Source organism: Chiloscyllium punctatum, chromosome 18, assembly GCF_047496795.1.
Source record: "Chiloscyllium punctatum isolate Juve2018m chromosome 18, sChiPun1.3, whole genome shotgun sequence".
Taxonomy (NCBI): Eukaryota; Metazoa; Chordata; class Chondrichthyes; order Orectolobiformes; family Hemiscylliidae; genus Chiloscyllium; species Chiloscyllium punctatum.
Window position 1 is genome coordinate 99790277 of NC_092756.1, and position 19921 is coordinate 99810197.

The 19921-nt window shown below is 44.1% G+C and overlaps 1 protein-coding gene across 1 annotated transcript in view; it reads left to right on the plus strand.

The window, feature by feature from the left end:
* The window catches only part of LOC140489128 (uncharacterized), a 161049-nt gene extending 141824 nt beyond the window's left edge, over positions 1-19225 (plus strand). The window contains exons 74-85 of the mRNA XM_072588362.1: positions 277-321; positions 1484-1540; positions 3835-3891; positions 8168-8203; positions 8802-8858; positions 10732-10767; positions 10917-10952; positions 11432-11488; positions 12543-12578; positions 12715-12750; positions 14725-14800; positions 16741-19225. Of these exons, the coding sequence (XP_072444463.1) occupies positions 277-321; positions 1484-1540; positions 3835-3891; positions 8168-8203; positions 8802-8858; positions 10732-10767; positions 10917-10952; positions 11432-11488; positions 12543-12578; positions 12715-12750; positions 14725-14800; positions 16741-16873 (662 nt within the window). The 3' untranslated portion in view covers positions 16874-19225. The remainder of the gene's footprint in view (positions 1-276; positions 322-1483; positions 1541-3834; positions 3892-8167; positions 8204-8801; positions 8859-10731; positions 10768-10916; positions 10953-11431; positions 11489-12542; positions 12579-12714; positions 12751-14724; positions 14801-16740) is intronic.
* The last annotated feature ends 696 nt before the right edge of the window (positions 19226-19921 follow it).

Here is a 19921-nt window from a genome sequence, read left to right on the forward strand (position 1 = left end):
CCCGAACGGCCCCTCCAGATCCAGTCCAGGTTCTGGATTGAGATCCTGGATTATTTGAAACCTGAGGCGATGTCTCAGGAACAAAGTCCAAACCAAACCGGTCCCATCACCCAGGAGAGGTCAGCATGGGGTCAGTGTGGGACATACACAATCCCTCACTCCCTGCCCCTTTTCCCCCCAATTACTGTGAAATCAATGATGTCATCAGTTCTCAAATCTTTCTCTTTCAAGTATAATCTTCAGTGGACAACACTTACTCTCTTCTTTCTGTTTCAGAATCGGATGAGATTGGAAAGTGGAACAGAAACAACCACAATTCCAGTGAGTGAACAATTGCCTAATTCAAAGCTAGGAATCACGGTGTGAGTGTGAACTATACTTTAGATGAGAGCTCAGTTTGTGTGTGAGGAGGGTGAGGAGAAAATTGAATCCAATTCGCAGGAGATGCAATTCCAAACTCAGGACGCAATGACTTTCCTGGGATTGGGGAACTGAAATCTTCTTCTTTTTGTTCAAGATTCTTCATAAAAGCGAGTCACGTGGAGACTCAAGGGGTCTATATTTCTATTTTAACCTGTCCCCATATCTACCACATAATTGCTGATTAATCCATTGACAATTGCATTAACACTGGAGATGTGTTTAGATTTTTACCTTCTTGAATCTTCTTATTATTCTCTCAGGGGCCATGTGTGTCCCTCGCTGGGTGAGCATTTATTGCCCATCTCCAGTCAGCCCTTGAGAAGGTGGGGGTGAGCTGCCTTTATGAACCACTGCTGTCCATGTGCTGTCAATAGATCCAAATGTCCTCAGGGAGGGAATCCGGGGTTTTGACCCAATGACACTGAAGGAATGGCGATATATATCCAAGTCAGGATGGTGAGTGGATTGAAGGGGAATATACAGAGCGGGGTGTTCCCATGTAACTGCTCCCCTTGTGCTTCTAGATAGAAGTGGTCATGGGTTTAGAATGTGCTGCCTGAGGATCTTTGGTGTATTTCTATAGTGCATTCTTGTAGTGAGTACACACCGCTGCACCTGAGCATTGGTGATGGAGGAAGTGAATGTTTGTGGATATGGTACCAATCAACCAGGCTGGTTTATCCTGGATGATGTTGAGCATCTTGAGTGTTTTTGGAACTGTACTCATCCAGCCAAGTGGGGAATATTCCACCAGATTCCTGAGGTGTGCCGCCAAGGGGTGGTGATTATATTCTCTCCAATTGGAGATGGTCATCGCCATCTCAGACTCACACTCAACCTGGAGACTCCAGGACTCAACCCACATGAGCCGTCCTCAATCCAACCCAGAGCTGGCCCTTCGAGCAATGGGAATGCAGCTGATGGTGAGCTGAGCCATTCAGTGGCTGCTGCAATGTGTGAGTGTGAGCAAAAAGCAACATGTGACAGGGACACACTTTTCAATTGTGAACATTTCACACTCATTTTCCATTTGATCATCAAAAACTTGTTTACATTTCAGATTCCGATGAAAGTGGTGAAAGAAAAATCAAAGTGATCGCTTCAGGACGAGATGATGGTTTGTAGATCTCTGTCTGGGACATTATTGACTGGGCTAATATATGGGAGCTGGGTCCATGAGGATTAACAAGCTCTTTATTGAAATGATTCAAATACACGTGGAGGCAGGGGGCAAGGAGGAGGATGGAGAGCAATCTGGATACGAAGCACAGTGTGAGGCTTAAAGCATGTTACTCAGACCGGGATGAGTGTGGGAAGTGGTGTTCCTTCGGGATCAGGGCTGGGATCACTGTTGGTCACCATTTACAGAATCAACTTGGACTGGGGAATCAGAAATACAATTTCAAAACCTGTTGATGACATCAAACTGAGGGTCTTCATCAGTGTTGATGAACCATTACGAGACATTCTTATTTGTTATCAGATTAACTTTATATTCTCCATGGGTCACCGGAGTCACAGACTGGGCCCAGTATTTATTGCCCATCCTCGGTGTCCCGTGAGAAAGTGGTGGTGAGCTGCCTTCTTCATTTGTAACTGTTCGAGTCACTGAGATGTGCAGCACAGAAACAGACCCTTCAGTCCAACTCATCCATGCCAACAGATATCCCAAATTAATTAACCCCATTTGCCAGCATTGGCTCCATGTCCCCTCTACACCCTTCCTATTCATGCACCCATCCAAATGCCTTTGAAATGTTGCAATTGTACTAACCTCCACCACCTCCTCTGGCAGCTCATTCCATACACGTAACAATCTCTGAGTGAAAAAGTTGCCCCTTAGGTTCCTTTTTCATCTTTTCCCTCTCACATTAAACTTATGCCCTCGAGGTTTGGAATCCCTTCTCTGAAGAAAAGAACTTGTCTGTCCCTTATATTATTATAAACCTCTATAACATCAACCCTCATCCTCCGAAAATCCAGGGAAAACAGCTCCACCCTATTCAGCTTCTCCTTATAGATCAAACTCTCCAAACCTGGCCACATTCTTGTAAATCTTTTCTGAACCCTTTCAAGTTTCACAACATCTTTCTATAGAAGACAGACCAGAATTGAACACAGCATACCAAAAGTGACCCAACCGATGTCCTGTACAGTCACAACATGACCTCCCAATCACTACACTCCATGCACTGACCAATAAAGGCAAGCATACCAAATGCCGCCTTCACTATCCTGTCTGCCTGTAACTCCAATTTCAAGGAACTCTGTTCATTCCCCCCAGGTCCCTTAGTTCAGCAATACAACACAGAATCGTCTCACTACACCACCAATTTGGTCTCACCAGCACATCTAGTATCTGTACCTCCTATATTCACATCCAAACGATTGATATAAATGAGGAAAAGCAGTGAACCCAGCACCGGACCTTGTGGCACACCACTGGTCACAGGCCTCCAGTCCAAAAAGCTGCTCCCCACCACCACACTCTGTCTCCTATCTTCGATCCAATTCTGTATCCAAATGACAAGCTGTCCCATTATTCCAGGTGATTAACTTTGCTAATCAGTCTACCAAACAGAGCCTTGACGAACGCCTTACTGATCTTCATACAGACAACATCTCCCGCTCTGCCTTCATCAATCATCTTTGTCACATCTTCAAAAAACTCAATCAAGACAGTGGGACATAATTTCCCACACACAGAGCCATGTTGACTATCCCTAATCAGTCCCTGCCTTTCCAAATACATGTAAATCCTGTCCCTCAGGATCCCCTCCAATAACTCACCCACCACTGACATCAGGCTCACTGGTCTATCGTTTCCTGGCATTTCCTTACCAGCTTTTTTAAACAATGGCAGTACGATACCCATCCTCCAGTCTCCTGGCATCTCACATGTGACTATCAATGATACAAATATCCCTGCAAGGGGGTCAGCAATTACTTCCTGACCAACCCACAGAGTTCTGGGGTATGTCTGATCAAGTCCTGGGAATTTCCCCAGCTTTAAATGTTTTAAAAACGTGGCTTGGGACCACCCAGGGAGGGATTTCCAGGATTCAGAGGTTTCAGGATAGTGGGAGTGAGGAGTTTGACTTTAGATATAAGAAAATGGATTACAGACATTCCTTAAAAAATCTGAGTGTAAACTATAAGTGAGACTCTCCTTCAGCCTGGAGACTCTGGGATTCAACCCATAGTTTCCTTGTGAAATGACTGACCCCAATCCAACCCTGAGCTGGCCCTTCGAGTGATGGGAATGCAGCTGATGGTGAGCTGAGCCACTCAGTGGCTGCTGCAATGTGTGAGTGTGAGCAAGAATCAACGTGTGACAGTGACACACTTTTCAATTGTGAACATTTCACACTCATTTTACATTTGATCATCAAAAATCCGTTTCCATTTCAGATTCCAAAGAAAGCGGTGAAAGGAAAATCAAAGTAATCGCTTCAGGACGAGATGATGGTTTGTAGATCTCTGTGTGTGGGACATTATTGACTGGGCTAATATATGGGAGCTGGGTCCATGAGGATTAACAAGTTCTTTACTGAAATGATTCAAATACACGTGGAGGAAGGGGACAAGGAGCAGGATGGAGAGCAAGCTGGTTACAAAACAGCAAATAGAAATTCCTGGAGAAACACATCAGGTCTGACAACAGTTATGGACAGAGAAATAGATTTGAGGGAAATGGGATAATGAAGAACACTCAGATGGGTTGCAACACATTTACCTCTGTTTATCGCTCCACGGATTGTGCCAGACCTGCTGGGTTTCTCCAATAAGTTTTGGTATTTATCCAGACATTTATGCTCTATTTCCTTCACATTTCACGAGAACATTGTGTTCTCTTTCCTATTTACCTGCTGCACCATCACACACCATCATGTTTTGATTTATCCACATCGACACTTTGATCCCTCTGTATCTCAGGACCCTGTTACACTGGGGACAGTCTCAGCCTCGGGCAGTAAGAGACACACACTCACCCTGGAGACACTGGGATTGAACCCACAGTTTCCTGGTGAAATGAGCTGACCCCAATCCAACCCTGAGCTGGCCCTTTGAGCGATGGGAATGCAGCTCATGGTGAGCTGAGTCATTCAGTGGCTGCTGCAATGTGTGAGTGTGAGTACAAGGCAACATGTGACAGTGACACACTTTTGAATTGTGAACTTTTCACACTCATTTTCCATTTAATCATCAAAAATCAGATTCCAAAGAAAGCAGTGAAAGGAAAATCAAAGTGATCGCTTCAGGACGAGATGATGGTTTGTAGATCTCTCTGTGTGGGACATTATTGACTGGGCTAATATATGGGAGCTGGGTCCATGAGGATTAACAAGCTCTTTACTGAAATGATTCAAATACACGTGGAGGCAGGGGACAAGGAGCAGGATGGAGAACAAGCTGGTTACAAAACAGCAAATAGAAAGTCCTGGAGAAACTCAGCAGGTCTGACAACAGTTATGGACAGAGAAATAGAATTGAGGGAAATGGAGGTCTGGAGAACAGTCAGACTGGACTCAACACTTTAGCTCTGTTTCTCTCTCCACAGATACTGCCAGACCTGCTGAGTTTCTCCAATATATTTTGGATTTTAACCTGATATTTGTGTTCAATTTCTCTCACAATAAATGAGGAGGACATTCTGTCGTCTTTCCTAATTGCTTGCTGTACTGTCGCACCAACATCTTTTTGATTTATCCACACGGACACTCAGATCCCTCTGCAGCTCAGAGCTCTGCAATCTCTCACCATCTACATCATGCCCTTTTTTCATATTTTTTCTGCCACGATGGACAATTTCAGATTTCCCCAAATATGCTCCATTTAGAATATAGAACATAGAACAGTACAGCACAGAACAGGCCCTTCAGCCCACGATGTTGTGTTGACCATTGATCCTCATGTAAGGTAAACCTAATGTACAAACCCTCAAATCTCTGTGACCATATGCATGTCCAGTAGTCTCTTAAATGTCCCCAATGACCTCGCTTCCACAACTGCTGCTGGCAACGCATTCCATGCTCTCACAACTCTCCACGTAAAGAACCCACCTCTGACATCCCCTCTATACTTTCCGCCAAACAGCTTAAAACTATGTTAACAATTTCTGCCCTGGGAAAAAGTCTCTGGCTATCAACTCTATCTATGCCTCTCATTATCTTGTATACCTCAATTCGGTCCCCTCTCCTCCTCCTTTTCTCCAATGAAAAACGTCTGAGCTCAGTCAACCTCTCTTCATAAGATAAGCCCTCCAAGTCCAGGCAGCATCCTGGTAAACCTCCTCTGAACCCTCTCCAAAGCATCCACATCTTTCCTATAATAGGGCGACCAGAACTGGATGCAGTGTTCCAAGTGCGGTCTAACCAAAGTTTTATAGAGCTGCAACAAGATCTCACGACTCTTAAACTCAATCCCCCTGTTAATGAAAGCCAAAACACCATATGCTTTCTTAACAACCCTGTCCACTTGGGTGGCCATTTTAAGGGATCTATGTACCTGCACACCAAGATCCCACTGTTCCTCCACACTGCCAAGAATCCTGTCTTTAATCCTGTACTCAACTTTCATATTCGATCTTCCAAAATGCATCACCTCACATTTATCCAGGTTGAACTCCATCTGCCACCTCTCAGCCCATCTCTGCATCCTGTCAATGTCATGCTGCAGCCTACAACAGTCCTCTATATTGTCAACGACACCTCCAACCATTTGTGTCATCTGCAAACTTGCTGACCCATCCTTCAATCCCCTCATCCAAGTCATTAATAAAAATTACAAACAGTAGGGGCCCAAGGACAGAGCCCTGTGGAACACCACTCACCACGGACTTCCAGACAGAATACTTTCCTTCCACTACCACTCGCTGTCTTCTGTCGGCCAGCCAATTCTGTATCTAGGCAGCTAAATTTCCCTGTATCCCATTCCTCCTGACCTTCTGAACAAGCCTACCATGGGGAACCTTATCAAATGCCTTGCTGAAGTCCAGATACACCACATCCACTGCTCGACCCTCATCAACTTGTCTAGTAACATCCTTAAAGAACTCAGTAAGACTTGTGAGGCATGACCTGCCCCTCACAAAGCCATGCTGACTGCCTTTAATCAAGCCATGCTCTTCCAGATGATCATAAATCCTATCCCTCAGAATCCTCTCTAACACCTTGCAGATGACAGACGTGAGACTGACTGGTCTGTAATTGCCGGGGATTTCCCTATTTCCTTTCTTGAACGGAGGAATTACATTTGCCTCCCTCCAGTCCTCAGGTATAACTCCGGTGGAGAGCGAGGATGCAAAGATCTTCGCAAGCGTTGAAGCAATCACATTTCTTGCTTCCCAAAGCAGCCGAGGACAGATCTGGTCTGGTTCTGGTGACTTGTCAATCTTAATGTTTGTCAAACTTTTCAGCACATTTGCGTCCTCAATCTCTATCCATTCCAGCAAGCTGACCTGCTCTTCAATGGTTTCATTCACTACAAGGTCCTTTTCTTTAGTAAAGACAGAAACAAAAAACTCATTTAGGGCTTCCCCTACCTACTTACAACAATATGTCTGCTCTTTACACATTCGTGAACCTCCCTTTATCCCTTTCTTCCTTTGTCACATCCATTTTGCAAATCCCTCTCCTAAACTCAGCAGCAAATGTCATCACCATCTCATCCCTCCCTCAATCCAAGTCCTTTCTAAAAATTGTAAAAAGTTCAGGTTCTAACCCTGATCCCTGTGGTATTCCACACATCATTACATCACACCAACCTGAAATGACCCATTTATGATGGGCCTCTCTCTCTGGTTTGACATTGATACGTCCGACATTGGATCATAGAATCCCTAGAGTGCAGAAAGAGGCCATTTGGCCCATCAGTTCTGTACACACCCTCTGAAGAGCATCCCACGCTATCCCTGTATTTACTTCAGCTAATTTTCCAAGTCTGCACAACATTGGACTGTGGGAGGGAACTGGAGCAGCCGGCAGAAACCCAGGCAGACATGGGGGAAATGTGCAGACTCCACACGGTCACCCAAAGCCCGAATCAAACCCGGGTCCCTGGTGCTGTGAGACAGCAGTGCTAACCACTGCACCACCACGTGAACCCCTATCATGGACATTTATTTTCCACAATGACCTTTGAGGTTGCAGCTTATCACCTGCCTCTAGAATCCCAGTAACAGCACATCCAGTACCTCCCCATTATCCACAGCACATGGTTCTCCCTCAACACACTCCAATTAATTAGTGAAACATCATTTCCCTCTCTATCTCAAGACTTTGGTGTCTCGCCCTAAAACATTCAGTGGATGATAACTAAAATAGAGAAGAATGTGCGAGGTGAATGGGAAAAGGCAGGAGAAGGACTCGAAGCCATGCTGATCATTTGGAGAGACGTGCAGACTCAATGGGCTGGATATCCTCCATGTACACAGTAACACTGCTGGCATTATTCTGACCTTTCAGAACGTACTGATTTAATGAATTACTTCCAACAATTTCCCTCTGACAGATGTTAAGATACTGTCTTCTAACTTCCTGCTCTTAGGCTCCATTAATTTTGGAATAAAGGTGTTACATGTATTAAGTAATGATCTCATATTCAGCTTCAACTCATATCTGGAGCTGTATCCTACCCACGTGAAGAGTGTGGGGATATTTGCAGTGGGACGGGGCTGATTGAAAACCATTCAGATATTGGAATGTGTTGTCTGGAAACTGAAATCCTGTTCCCTCTGTTTCAGACTCAGCGGAGAATGAAAGTGCCCCTGATACTGAAGGTACGTATTCCCATCTTTCAACAACATGTCACAGTTTCAGATTTAAATATCATTGAAACAGGAAAGATAGGTTTAAAACTACTCTGATAATGGGACAGAGAGGTTCTCCTGTGAAATTCTCTTCCAGATTCTGCACAAAGAACAAGTCACTCAGAGGCTCAAAGTGTCAATATTTCTATTATAATCTGTCCCTGTTTCTAACAATCACTGCTGAATTATCTTGTGATGATTGCACTAATGATTCTGGGAAGCTCTTTGGATTCATTGACCTTGGATGGAAAGCCAAAGCTCAGACCCCAGAGTCCGTACTCAGCTCACTATTCCTGTATCGGAACAGTCAGGAGAACAGGGAATGTGGGTTCAGGACAGTCTCAGTCCTGGGCAGGAAGTGAGACTCACACTCACCCTCGGAGACTCTGGGATTCAACCTGCAGTTTCCTGGTGATGGGAATGCGGCTCATGGTGAGCTGAGCCATTCAGTGGCTGCTGCAATGTGTGAGTGTGAGCAAAAAGCAACGTGTGACAGGGACACACTTTTCATTGTGAACATTTCACACTCATTTTCCATTTGGTCATCAAAAACCTGTTTCCATTTCAGATTCTAAAGAAAGCAGTGAAAGGAAAATCAAAGTGATCGCTTCAGGACGAGATGATGGTTTGTAGATCTCTGTGTGTGGGACATTATTGACTGGGCTAATATATGGGAGCTGGGTCCATGAGGATTAACAAGCTCTTTATTGAAATGATTCTAATACACGTGGAGGCAGGGGACAAGGAGCAGGATGGAGAGCAAGCTGGTTACAAAACAGCAAACACAGAGTGGTGGTAAAAGCACATTACACAGACTGGCGGCAATGTGGGAGGTGATGTTCCACATTGGGATCACTGTTGGTCACCATTGTCAGAACAATTTAGTGTCAGAAATTAAATGGAATTTCAGACTGTGGGGGGAGCCAGAATGTGAATAAAATTCATATTGCAATAACTTTTGAGATTATATTATTGGGGAAGCTGCCATAATCTTAGAGGATCCAAGGACTACTCGCTCATTACAAAGAGACAACTGGAGGTGCTTTAACCTGAGAGTCAACATACCAAAGGCAGTTGGAGACATTGAGAGGGAGGGACCTACTTGGTTATCTCAGCTGGTGGAGGAATTGAACCCACGCTGTTGGCCTCACTTTCCATCACAAACCAGCTGCCCAGCGGATGGAGCTGTATGGTAGGGATGAGGGGAACATGTGAACATCTGGAGAAGAGGAGGAAAGCTCTGGGTGACAGGTCGATGACAGTCAGGAGACTGATGACACAATTCATGGACGGTCAGTTTGAGCTGAGGAAAGAGGTTCAGAGTGAAGATTCTGGGAGAAGACTGACACTAAATCAACAGCTTCATGTAATTGGGGCCTGTGGTGCCATGAGATGGAAACAGGAAATGAAAGTTAAACAATGTGTTCAATCTGGTCTGGAGGGTTCGGAGGAGGTTCCGGGGAACATTATTTGACAGGAAGGGTTCACTGAAAGTGAAAGGAAGGATCTACAAACCAGTTGTGAGATTGGCTTTGTTCTATCGATCAGAAACCTGGGACACACCATGAAGAGAGGAACAGGGGCTGGATAATAATGAGGAGTAATGCAGATGTGGATGGGTTTAATAACAAGACAGAACAAAGTCAGGACCCAGCTTCAGAGGCTCAGTGAAGATTGTAGCTGAGAGACTGAGGACTAAAGTGTGACCTGACTGAGGACTCAACCAACAAATTACACCTTAATATGGTGACAGGGGCTTGATATCTGTTCCTGTGGAAACACCAAATACAACACTTTGTGTAATAAATGCAAGACAGAATTCAGAGAAATGTGTTTTTTTTTAGATTAGATTAGATTACTTACAGTGTGGAAACAGGCCCTTCAGCCCAACAAGTCCACACCGCCCCGCCGAAGCGTAACCCACCCATACCCCTCCATCTACATCTACCCCTTACCTAACACTACGGGCAATTTAGCATGGGCAATTCACCTGACCTGCACATCTTTGGACTGTGGGAGGAAACCGGAGCACCCGGAGGAAACCCACGCAGACACGGGGAGAACGTGCAAACTCCACACAGTCAGTCGCCTGAGGCGGGAATTGAACCCAGGTCTCTGGCGCTGTGAGGCAGCAGTGATGATCCAGAGAATGATCAGAATGTGGATCTCGCTCCCAGTCAGAGCGATTAAGGTCAATAATATCAACAGATTTAACAAGAGGCTGAATAAACACACCTTAGAAAAGGAAGAGAAGAATGAAGAGTGTTTACAGGAAATTGTGGAGCAGGTAAATCCCAGCAGACAGTATTGGATTGAATGGCCTGTCTCTCTCCTCGAAATACTGTGTGCATTTCCAACTAAAGCTCAATTCTGATGGTGTCCCCTGCCCAAGGGCTGAGTGAGGGGGGAGGGTTTACAGTGGGAGGGGGATCATTGCAAAGCATTTGGATATCAGAGCATGTGCTCTGGAAGCTGAAATCCTGTTCCCTTTGTTTCAGACTCAGCAGAGAATGAGAGTGCACCTGATACTAAAGGTATTTATCCCCATCTTTCAACAACACATCACCGTTACAGATTTAAATATCATTAAAACAGGAGGGACAGTTTTAAAACTGTTCTGATAATGGGACACAGAGGCTGTACTGAGATTGGGGAACTGAAAATCTGTTTTTTTCTATTCCAGATTCTGCACAAAGAACAAGTCACTCAGCGGCTCGAGGTATTGATATTTCTATTTTAATCTGTCCCTGTTTCTAACAATCCCTGCTGAATTATCTTGTGATGATTGCGCTAATGATTCTGGGAAGCTGTTTGGATTCATTGACCTTGGATGGAAAGCCAAAGCTCAGACCCTAGAGTCAGTGCCCAGCTTACTGTTCCTGTACATGAAGAGCCAGGAGGCCAGAGAGTGCATTGTAGGGACAATGTCAGCCCCGGGCAGGAAGTGAGATCTCACACACCCTGGAGACTCCGGGATTCAACTCACAGTTTCCTGGGAAAATGAGCTGACCCCCAATCCCACCCTGAGCTGGCCCTTTGAGCGATGGGAATGCAGCTGATGGTGAGCTGAACCATTCAGTGGCTGCTGCAGGGTGTGAGTGTGAGCAAAAAGCAACGTGTGACAGGGACACACTTTTCAATTGTGAACATTTCACACTCATTTTCCATTTGATCATCAAAAACCCATTTCCATTTCAGATTCTAAAGAAAGTGGTGAAAGGAAAATCAAAGTGATCGCTTCAGGACGAGATGATGGTTTGTAGATCTCTCTGTGTGGGACATTATTGACTGCACTAATATATGGGAGCTGGGTCCATGAGGATGAAAAAGCTCTTTATTGAAATGATTCAAATACACGTGGAGGCAGGGGACAAGGAGCAGGATGGAGAGCAAGCTGGTTACAAAACAACAAACACAGAGTGGTGGTAAAAGCACATTACACAGACTGGCAGCAATGTGGGAGGTGATGTTCCTCAGGGACTGATGCTGGGATCACTGTTGGTCACCATTTACAGAAACAACCTGGACTCAGGAATCAGAAATACAATTTCAGAATTTGTTGGTGACACCAAACTGAGGGTCTCAGTCAGTATTGATTTATCAATACTACACATTTTGGTTTGTTATCAGACTAACTTTATATTCTCCATGGGACATGGGAGTTGCAGACTGGGCTCAGTATTTATTGCCCATCCCTGGTGTCCCATGAGGAATTGGTGGTCAGGCCCCAGGTATCATCTGTACACAGTCCCCATCTCCATGTTCCTTAGAGAAATAGAAGCATTGGAGAGCACACAGTGTCCATTCCCCAGGGTAATCCTGGAACTGGGAGGTTAGAACAATCAGCATAGACTGAACAGGGTCAGGATTATTTCACTGGGAGACAGATGATTGAGGATGAGTCTCTGACACAGGCCATTACAATAAAAACTCATGTTTGACCGGGTTCACAGAGAGAAACACCTTCCCGTTCAGTGGGAGCCCAGATCTTGGGTATAACTGTTCGACAATTGCAGAAGAATCCAGTGGGGAATGGAGGGTGCTGACAGTAATGGAAGGCAATGTGAAGACTGTAAGGTAAAGAGATATGGGAGGATGCTCTTGTTGAGGATAAACACCAGCACACAGCAGTTCATTGTTTCCATGTTCTCAATGCTCTGTCATTCTGCTTCAACTCACACCAGGAACTGTCCCCTGTCCAAGTGCTGAGTGTGGGGGGAGGGTTTACAGTGGGAGGGGGATCATTGAAAACCATTTGGATATTGGTTCATGTGGTCTTGAAACTAAAATCCTGTTCCCTCTCTTTCAGACTCAACGGAGAATGAGAGTGCGCTTGATACTAAAGGTATTTATCCCCATCTTTCAACAACACATCACCGTTACAGATTTAAATATCATTAAAACAGGAGGTACAGGTTTAAACCTATTCTGATTACGGGACACAGAGGCTCTCCTGTGAAATTCTCTTCTTTCTGTTCTAGATTCTGCACAAAGAGCGAGTCACTCGGAGGCTCAAGGTATCAATATTTCTATTTTAATCTGTCCATGTTTCTAATAATCATTGCTGAGTAATCTATTGATAACTGTACTAATGGTTGGGAATCTGTTTGGATCCATTGGCCTTGGATTGAAGGTCAAAGCTCAGAGCCCAGAGTCAGGGCTCAGCTCACTGTTCCTGTATCTGAAGATCCAGGAGGCCAGAGAGTATGGCTGAGGGATAATCTCAGCCCCTATAATTAGGTTCCTGTGTTATATAGTAATGTTAAAGATGATCCGCAGTTGCTGCCTGTGTTTATCATTTGTTGTGCTAATCCTGGCCTCCCGAGCAATACTCATTAGCATTGTTCTGTCATTGGAGGCTATGCCTTCAGCTGTGTTGAACGTGACAGTCTGAAGCTTCCTACCCAAACCGTTTTGTCTATCCCTGCTACCCTGAGCTGATTGCTCTCTGTAACAGCGTTAATTCCCACATGAAAATGCTGAGTCACAGATACTGCCATGTTAGTGGTTCGTATACTGTCACAATGCACTCAGTAACTTCTTAATCCCAATCCACTGCTCTTGCAAAATTGGACAGCAATACTGAGGCAAGTGAGACAAGTCCTGGTTTACCCAATGACTGACCCACAAAAAACTTAAAACAGGTCAGAGTACAACGTTCATGCTGTTATTTTAGAACATAATCTTCATTGACAACTCCCATCTTTCAACTGTTGATTCAGAATCAGATGAAATAGGACATGGCCAAAGAAACAGGCCCAAAGATACTGGGTCCTTTTATGTTGTGCAGAATTCAGATGTCGCTCTCCTGGTGATTATTGTGCCTGATCTACATTTTGTCACCTTCCCTTCCCAATTCAACACTTCTCTCTTTCCTCCGCATCAATTTGTCTGGGAACCAGTTCAGCCATTAACGTTCTAAAATCAGACACTCACGCGGATCCATCTGCAAATGGTTCCCAGGCCAAAGGAGCCCAGCGATCATGATGAGATCCCTGGCTGAGTGACTCCACTAGGTCGTGGTTTGAGGCCCAGTCAGTGCCCAAGCTGAAAGCCATACACTAGGGACAGAAACAGGCCGAACTGCTGCAGCAACTGAGAGGGGAATCTCACTGCTAACCTTCAGAGGACGCTTCAGGGGACGCTTCAGGGGTGTCAACTCGCTCTTTATTGCCAGGTTGACAGATGAGATTTATTAAATGAGTTCTATTGAATGCTGACTGCTCTCACAGTTTAATGGTTTCTAGTGGAAGTACCAACATCTGGCTCCCAGCTGTTGCAATATAATGGCCTTTGAAAATGTAAAACCACCGAACGGAAGAATGTCAACAAGGAGAGTGTTTTATTGGGAGGAGACAATGAATTGCAGCCAGTAGTCTCCCAATTTTGGATAAATTCCTCCCTAAGACAGACAGTCAGTGTTCGCTGTTTTGAGAACAGTTCAATTCAGCCCCAGGAAGCAGACAGTCCTATCCTGTGACAGATGAATTGAATCAGTGGGATCCTTTGCCGACCATGGACCCTGCTTCCATAGCTCCCCGAGCCCCAACTTACCCAACAGCCCCCACTTCCCAAATTTCTAGCTCCTTCCAAGCCCAGCAACCACCCCCACTCCCAACTCAACCAGTCCCCCATGACCCATGTTCCAATTCCCACCCAGACCACCCCCCCCTTCCCAGCCTATATGTTCCTGGTGACCATCCCTGCCCTCAGATTCAAATCTGTGCATCCACCAGCATCTGGTTTCTTGCAAAGCACAATGAACTGATTTTTCCAGGTTTATCAGAAAGCAATTGCAGCAACAGGAAAGGTTTGTCAACTCTAAAAATAAATAAAGACTGCCTTTTTAAAATTATAAATATTGTTAATCAAAGAACGTGCAGAATGGGCTGTAGGAGAGGGTAGTGTGCAGGATTTGGCCTTGATAACACTCTGACTCTCCAGCCCTCCATTTTCTCATATTGCTGTCATTTCCACAACTTTTGTTCCAGGTCCTTTTCTTGAAAAACATGAAGCTGATTCTGTTGTGAAGAGGTCCAGGAGGTCAATTCAGGAATACTATGAAAGGTCATTCAATTAGTTCTTACCTCAATGGGTTGTTTATAATGATGTACCTGCACAGGACTCCACTGCACTCAGCACCAAATGTTTATCACTGATGTGTGAAAATGTTTCACATCCAGGACGTTGGCAACAGAGACAGTCTGAGATGAGGAGAGATGGCCAAAGGTTTGGTACGGTTAGAGGAGGATTAAAGGAGAGAGACTGAAGTGAAGTTGATTTTAGGAGGGGACTCCAGGCTGCACAAGGGGGATCAGAGTAGGACAATCAGCTATGATCATACTGAATGACAGAACAGACTCTAAGGGCTGAATGGCCTGGTCCTCTTATTTTGCATGTATCTACGTAAAAGCCAAAAAGCTGAGAGGCTGTCAAGTGGGTGGAATCGAGGGTGTGGAGGAGAGTCTGGCTCTGAAAATGAGAAAGGAAGAGGCCAGTGGGTTATTTAAAATGGTGGGGGGGGGGGGGAAGAGATGAGGTTTTACATTGTAAACTTTGGGAGACCAGCATTCATCAGTGGTCAACGGATTAAGTGGTGAAAATATGGAGGTTTTGACCAGGACGACATAGACTAATACAGACAGGGAGCTCACAATGAAGACATAGAGGTACATGCTGGGTATCTGCACTAGAGGTAGGACTAATCATTGACCAGCAGGCTCAAAGTTTTTGAAAAAACTTTGTAAAGGGATATAAACTGAGACATCATTAACAATAGCTGCTGGTTTCTAAAATGTCAGACAGTGAGGGAATCGCCTGTGAGGGTGAGAGCAGCAGTGTCACATTCTCACTTCTCCAAATCCCCATTTCCCTGGTGAGTGTTCCTGGTCACTGGGCATTGTTTGGGTGGACGGTGGGCAGGACATGCTCCAAAGCTGCTTCTTGGAAACTGGGAGCTGTGTGGAACACTTACCTTGGCTTGCCCCCAGAAAAAACTGCCTTGCTCACCTCAAGAATGTCTCTGATCACCTCCCAAAAACGTGCAGTCCATCTGCTAAGGAATGAAATGGCTGCAGTTTGTTTACTGGCGTGTGCCAGGTCACTGTTGGCAATGGGCACGGTGAGTCAGTCAGTCAGTTCCGAATTACAACAGTGCTGCCATTTTAAACACAGTACTTCACCTCACTGCTTTCACTCCAACACCTGCTGCCAAGAGTCAACATCCAAAGAACATACAGCCCATATTTACACCTCAGTGTCATGTCTGAGAGACTCTCACTATATATCCCTTTACAAATCAAAGAATTAATCGGGATACATCTCTCGTTGGGTCAATGTTCTGGAGCAACTGTGTTTAATTAGCGACAACGGCTGAAATGGGGAGGGAAGGGTGAACAACCTCACCTAATCTACCCACCCTGAGATTCCAACACCTCGTCCACTCCCCACACCCTCCCAAGCTGTTGAACCCTGTGGCACTGACCATCTGTAACACTGATTCCTGGGAAATCTCGGGCAAATCTGGGGAAGTGCTCTGGAAATAAAGCTGGGAGGTAGAGTGGGACAGTACAATTAATTGATTTACACTCCCAAGAGCTGGTATTGACTTGATGGCTGAATGGCCTCTTCCTTGCCATTAAAATCCTAACAATCAGGCAAATACTGTGAGACTATGAATGGATTTCACCAACAAATCCAATACACTTCCCAATTAAATCTCATATCTCTGTTCCCCCACACTCCACAAATTGTTTAAATTCTCCTGAAAGGAGAATTTAACCCCTCAGCCAGACAATGACTTTGATTCTTACTGAAGTGGGGTTTGAACCCAACAATTCAGACCCTGGGGTTATTTCTGTGAAATAATTAATCTGGAAAATCCAAACTCATGCTCAATTCAGAGAGCACTCTGTCAGCCTATCCAAACCAGATTCCAGTTGTCTTAAGAATTAAACCTGCGGGCTCTTTATTATGTTAATATTGATGTTAATTTGTTTTAATTGCAGGCACCGTGAATATTATTATAAGACACCATACGAGAAGCGCAGGGAGATATGCGAGTCCTACTATCCCTGTGACTACCTGGCTGACAGAATTGGATTTCAGAACGCCTACATACAATACTTTGGATACTATTAATAATGACACAGTCAGACAGAAACATTATTAACATCAAAGTACTTTACACCACACAAAACGTCAGAGACAGTTGATCAAGCTGCATAATTTGCAATGTTGCTCAAGAATTTAGGAAGAGCTTCAGTAGTGTATTTCAATCTAGTTCTGTTGCTCATAACATGGTTCTAAAGGTCCTCAGTACACCCAACAGACAAAAAGCTTCTCACCAGCTTAAAGATTAATCAAACTTTGCCACAGATCTCAATAAGGCCCCCCCCCCTCAACACATATCTGTTCACCCTCTTTCGACTGTCTTTTATTACTAACTCATTCCCTACTCACTTCCACGGAGTGCCTTCCTTACCCAAACTTACTTAGCTCACATTCCCTGCAATGAAGCCTTCCACTTGAATGTACCATCCTGTTTCTCTGAATTACCTCCAGATCCTTGACGTGCCTGATTTTATTCCCCAAATACAATTGTTCCTTTTCCATCTTCATTTTTCCTTCAATGCTGCTAGTTTTACAAATAATTAAGGAAAACTGAAATATTCTATCCAAGGTTCTGAGTCTACCTCACCTCATTGTTTTTGCTCACATTGTCTTAAAAAGGGGGAATAAAACATCTCGAGAAAACCTTTTCTTCAACTTTCTGTTCTCTGTGGCGGCTATTCAACAGAGTTTCACCCCAGAGGATCGGATTATCAGTCTAACCTCTCCAGCTGCAAGTTGAAGTCTACATGAAAAGATTTGGGTCAGTCCCTATTGTTATTAACAGGAATGGACTTCTTACATTGTCCCTGTCAAAGGGAACAGAGCAGCTTACATATCAAATAATTTTTCTCTGCGAATATGATTCACATTATTCACCATGAATAGAAGCAGCGTTCATAGAGCACCTGTGTTGGACCTAACCTGCTCACGTTTGATTTCAACATGAAATGTAATGCTTTCTATAGTCAGCTAAAATAAACTTCATATAAAAAGTAATTACATTATTCTACTTCTTCCAACAATCCATCCCCACACCCTTGTATCAAATGGCCAACAAGGTTATCTCCAACCCATCAACCAGAAACACAGTGAGATCTCAGTCAGGAGGAGGTCAAATGGGAAACTGAGGGATTATTCCATAACAATCAGATTGAATCGATTAAAACAAAAAGATTTAAAGTGAAAGAAGTTCTTTAAAGAGGAGTATGCTTGAGTCACTGTGAGTATATTCTGTGTGGTGTAAACATACACACGCTGGATAGTGAGCTGTTATATCCAGTCAATGCCTTCATCGGGAGAAGAGCAGGTCCTAATTGAGCAGGCACTCAATTATTGCACCAAACATTTATATTTCTGTCAAACCTCTTTGGCTGCTGCATTAAAGGAAATAAACAGATTAACCACTGTTAAATTTGCAGCCAAGAGGAGATTCGCATTAGCAATTACTTTGTGCAATAATATCATACCAACACATGTCTTTATGCAATAATGTCACACAGGCGAAGATTCAACTAGCCCACACGCCTGTGCAGCCTCGATGACGGAGTTGACTGGGTTCCATCACACTGTCCCACATCTCTCATAACTCAACACTAATGTTTACTTTTGTCTAAGGCACAGATGTATTATAATTTAAACACTAAAGGCACTTAGTCCCTTCATTGCTCCAAACCGCAATATTGACTGTACAGTTGTATCATAGCTGAATTTTAGGCTTTCTTTTGTAAATTAATATTTGCTGTTGTTGCAAATTGTCTCCATGCTGTGGAAATGAACACTCATGTAAGACAAGGAGAATCAGAATGTTGTTTCAGAACTAACCCTGCCACTGGCTTTGAATCACTTTTGTTCCAATTTTAAAGTTTTGCAGAAATTTAATGGAATGAAGTTTTGAATTTTTTTCTCTCAGAAGCTATGATCCAAGGCTGCAAAAGATGGTCATCTTCAATCTTCTACCTTCCAAAAAGAAACTAAACATATTCCAGTCAGGAGGGTTATTGTTGTTGGTATCAATCCTCATTTCCATCACACGTTAAAACAGTTCAGAGGATAAAATGCTTGGGAAAAGGTTTACAAATGAAACTTTTTCCTTTTTGAAAATGGTCCAACAATGTTTGGAGGAGTAAGATATTATCAATGAAGTGAGTAACTGTTTTGGAGCAGGGTTGGAGGTGGGGGAGGAGTGGATCAGACAAGGGGAGGCAAGTGTCTTTAGTTAAATTAATTTCGCATGACAATAACAATCACTGCTTTGTTGTACCTGAAGATACTGTGCTCAAATAATTGCAATTTATTTTCTTATTTTGTTAAGCAAAAGGCTGTAGTTTCTGATGTCTGTATATGATAACAATAAAAATAAACAAGAGTAATTCACTTTTATACTGGATTGCTTGTTCTTTCAACAAATGCATTTATAGAGTCATAGAGATATACAGCATGGAAACAGTGCTGACAACCTGTGCCTGCTGACAAGATATCCCAACCCAATCTAGTCCCATCTGCCAGCACCCGGCCCATATCTCTCCAAACCCTTCCTATTCATATACCCATCCAAATGCCTCTTAAATGTTGCAATTGTACCAGCCTCCACCACTTCTTCTGGCAGCTCGTTCCATACAGCTCATTTGACAAGATCACAACAAGTTCCCATCACTTGTGCTCCTGACAGAGTCATGTTCACAGCTATTAATGTTCCATTGTGTAACTCCCCTTTCATCAACCAAGTTATCATCCTGAAGACCCTACGCCCACCAACTCACACTCAATCACACCTCTTCAGGGCTATTACCCTCCAATCATTTATTGACCAGACCTGAGAGGGCGATCCATCAGTAGCATATCAACCAGCTGGGACACCTCTCTCCAAAAAGAGAAGGTGGGGGCAACAAAGAGAGAGGCAATAAAGGGCAACATGGATAAGTTTGTGGCAGGGATCCAGAACTGGAAGCTTGGAATAAGATGGTCACTCCTAAATCCATTAAGGAATTTCAGGAGAACCATCTTTACGCAGGGTACAGTAGGAATGTGGAACACACTTCCAAAGGGAACGGTTTTGATAGAGTGCTGCAGGCACAA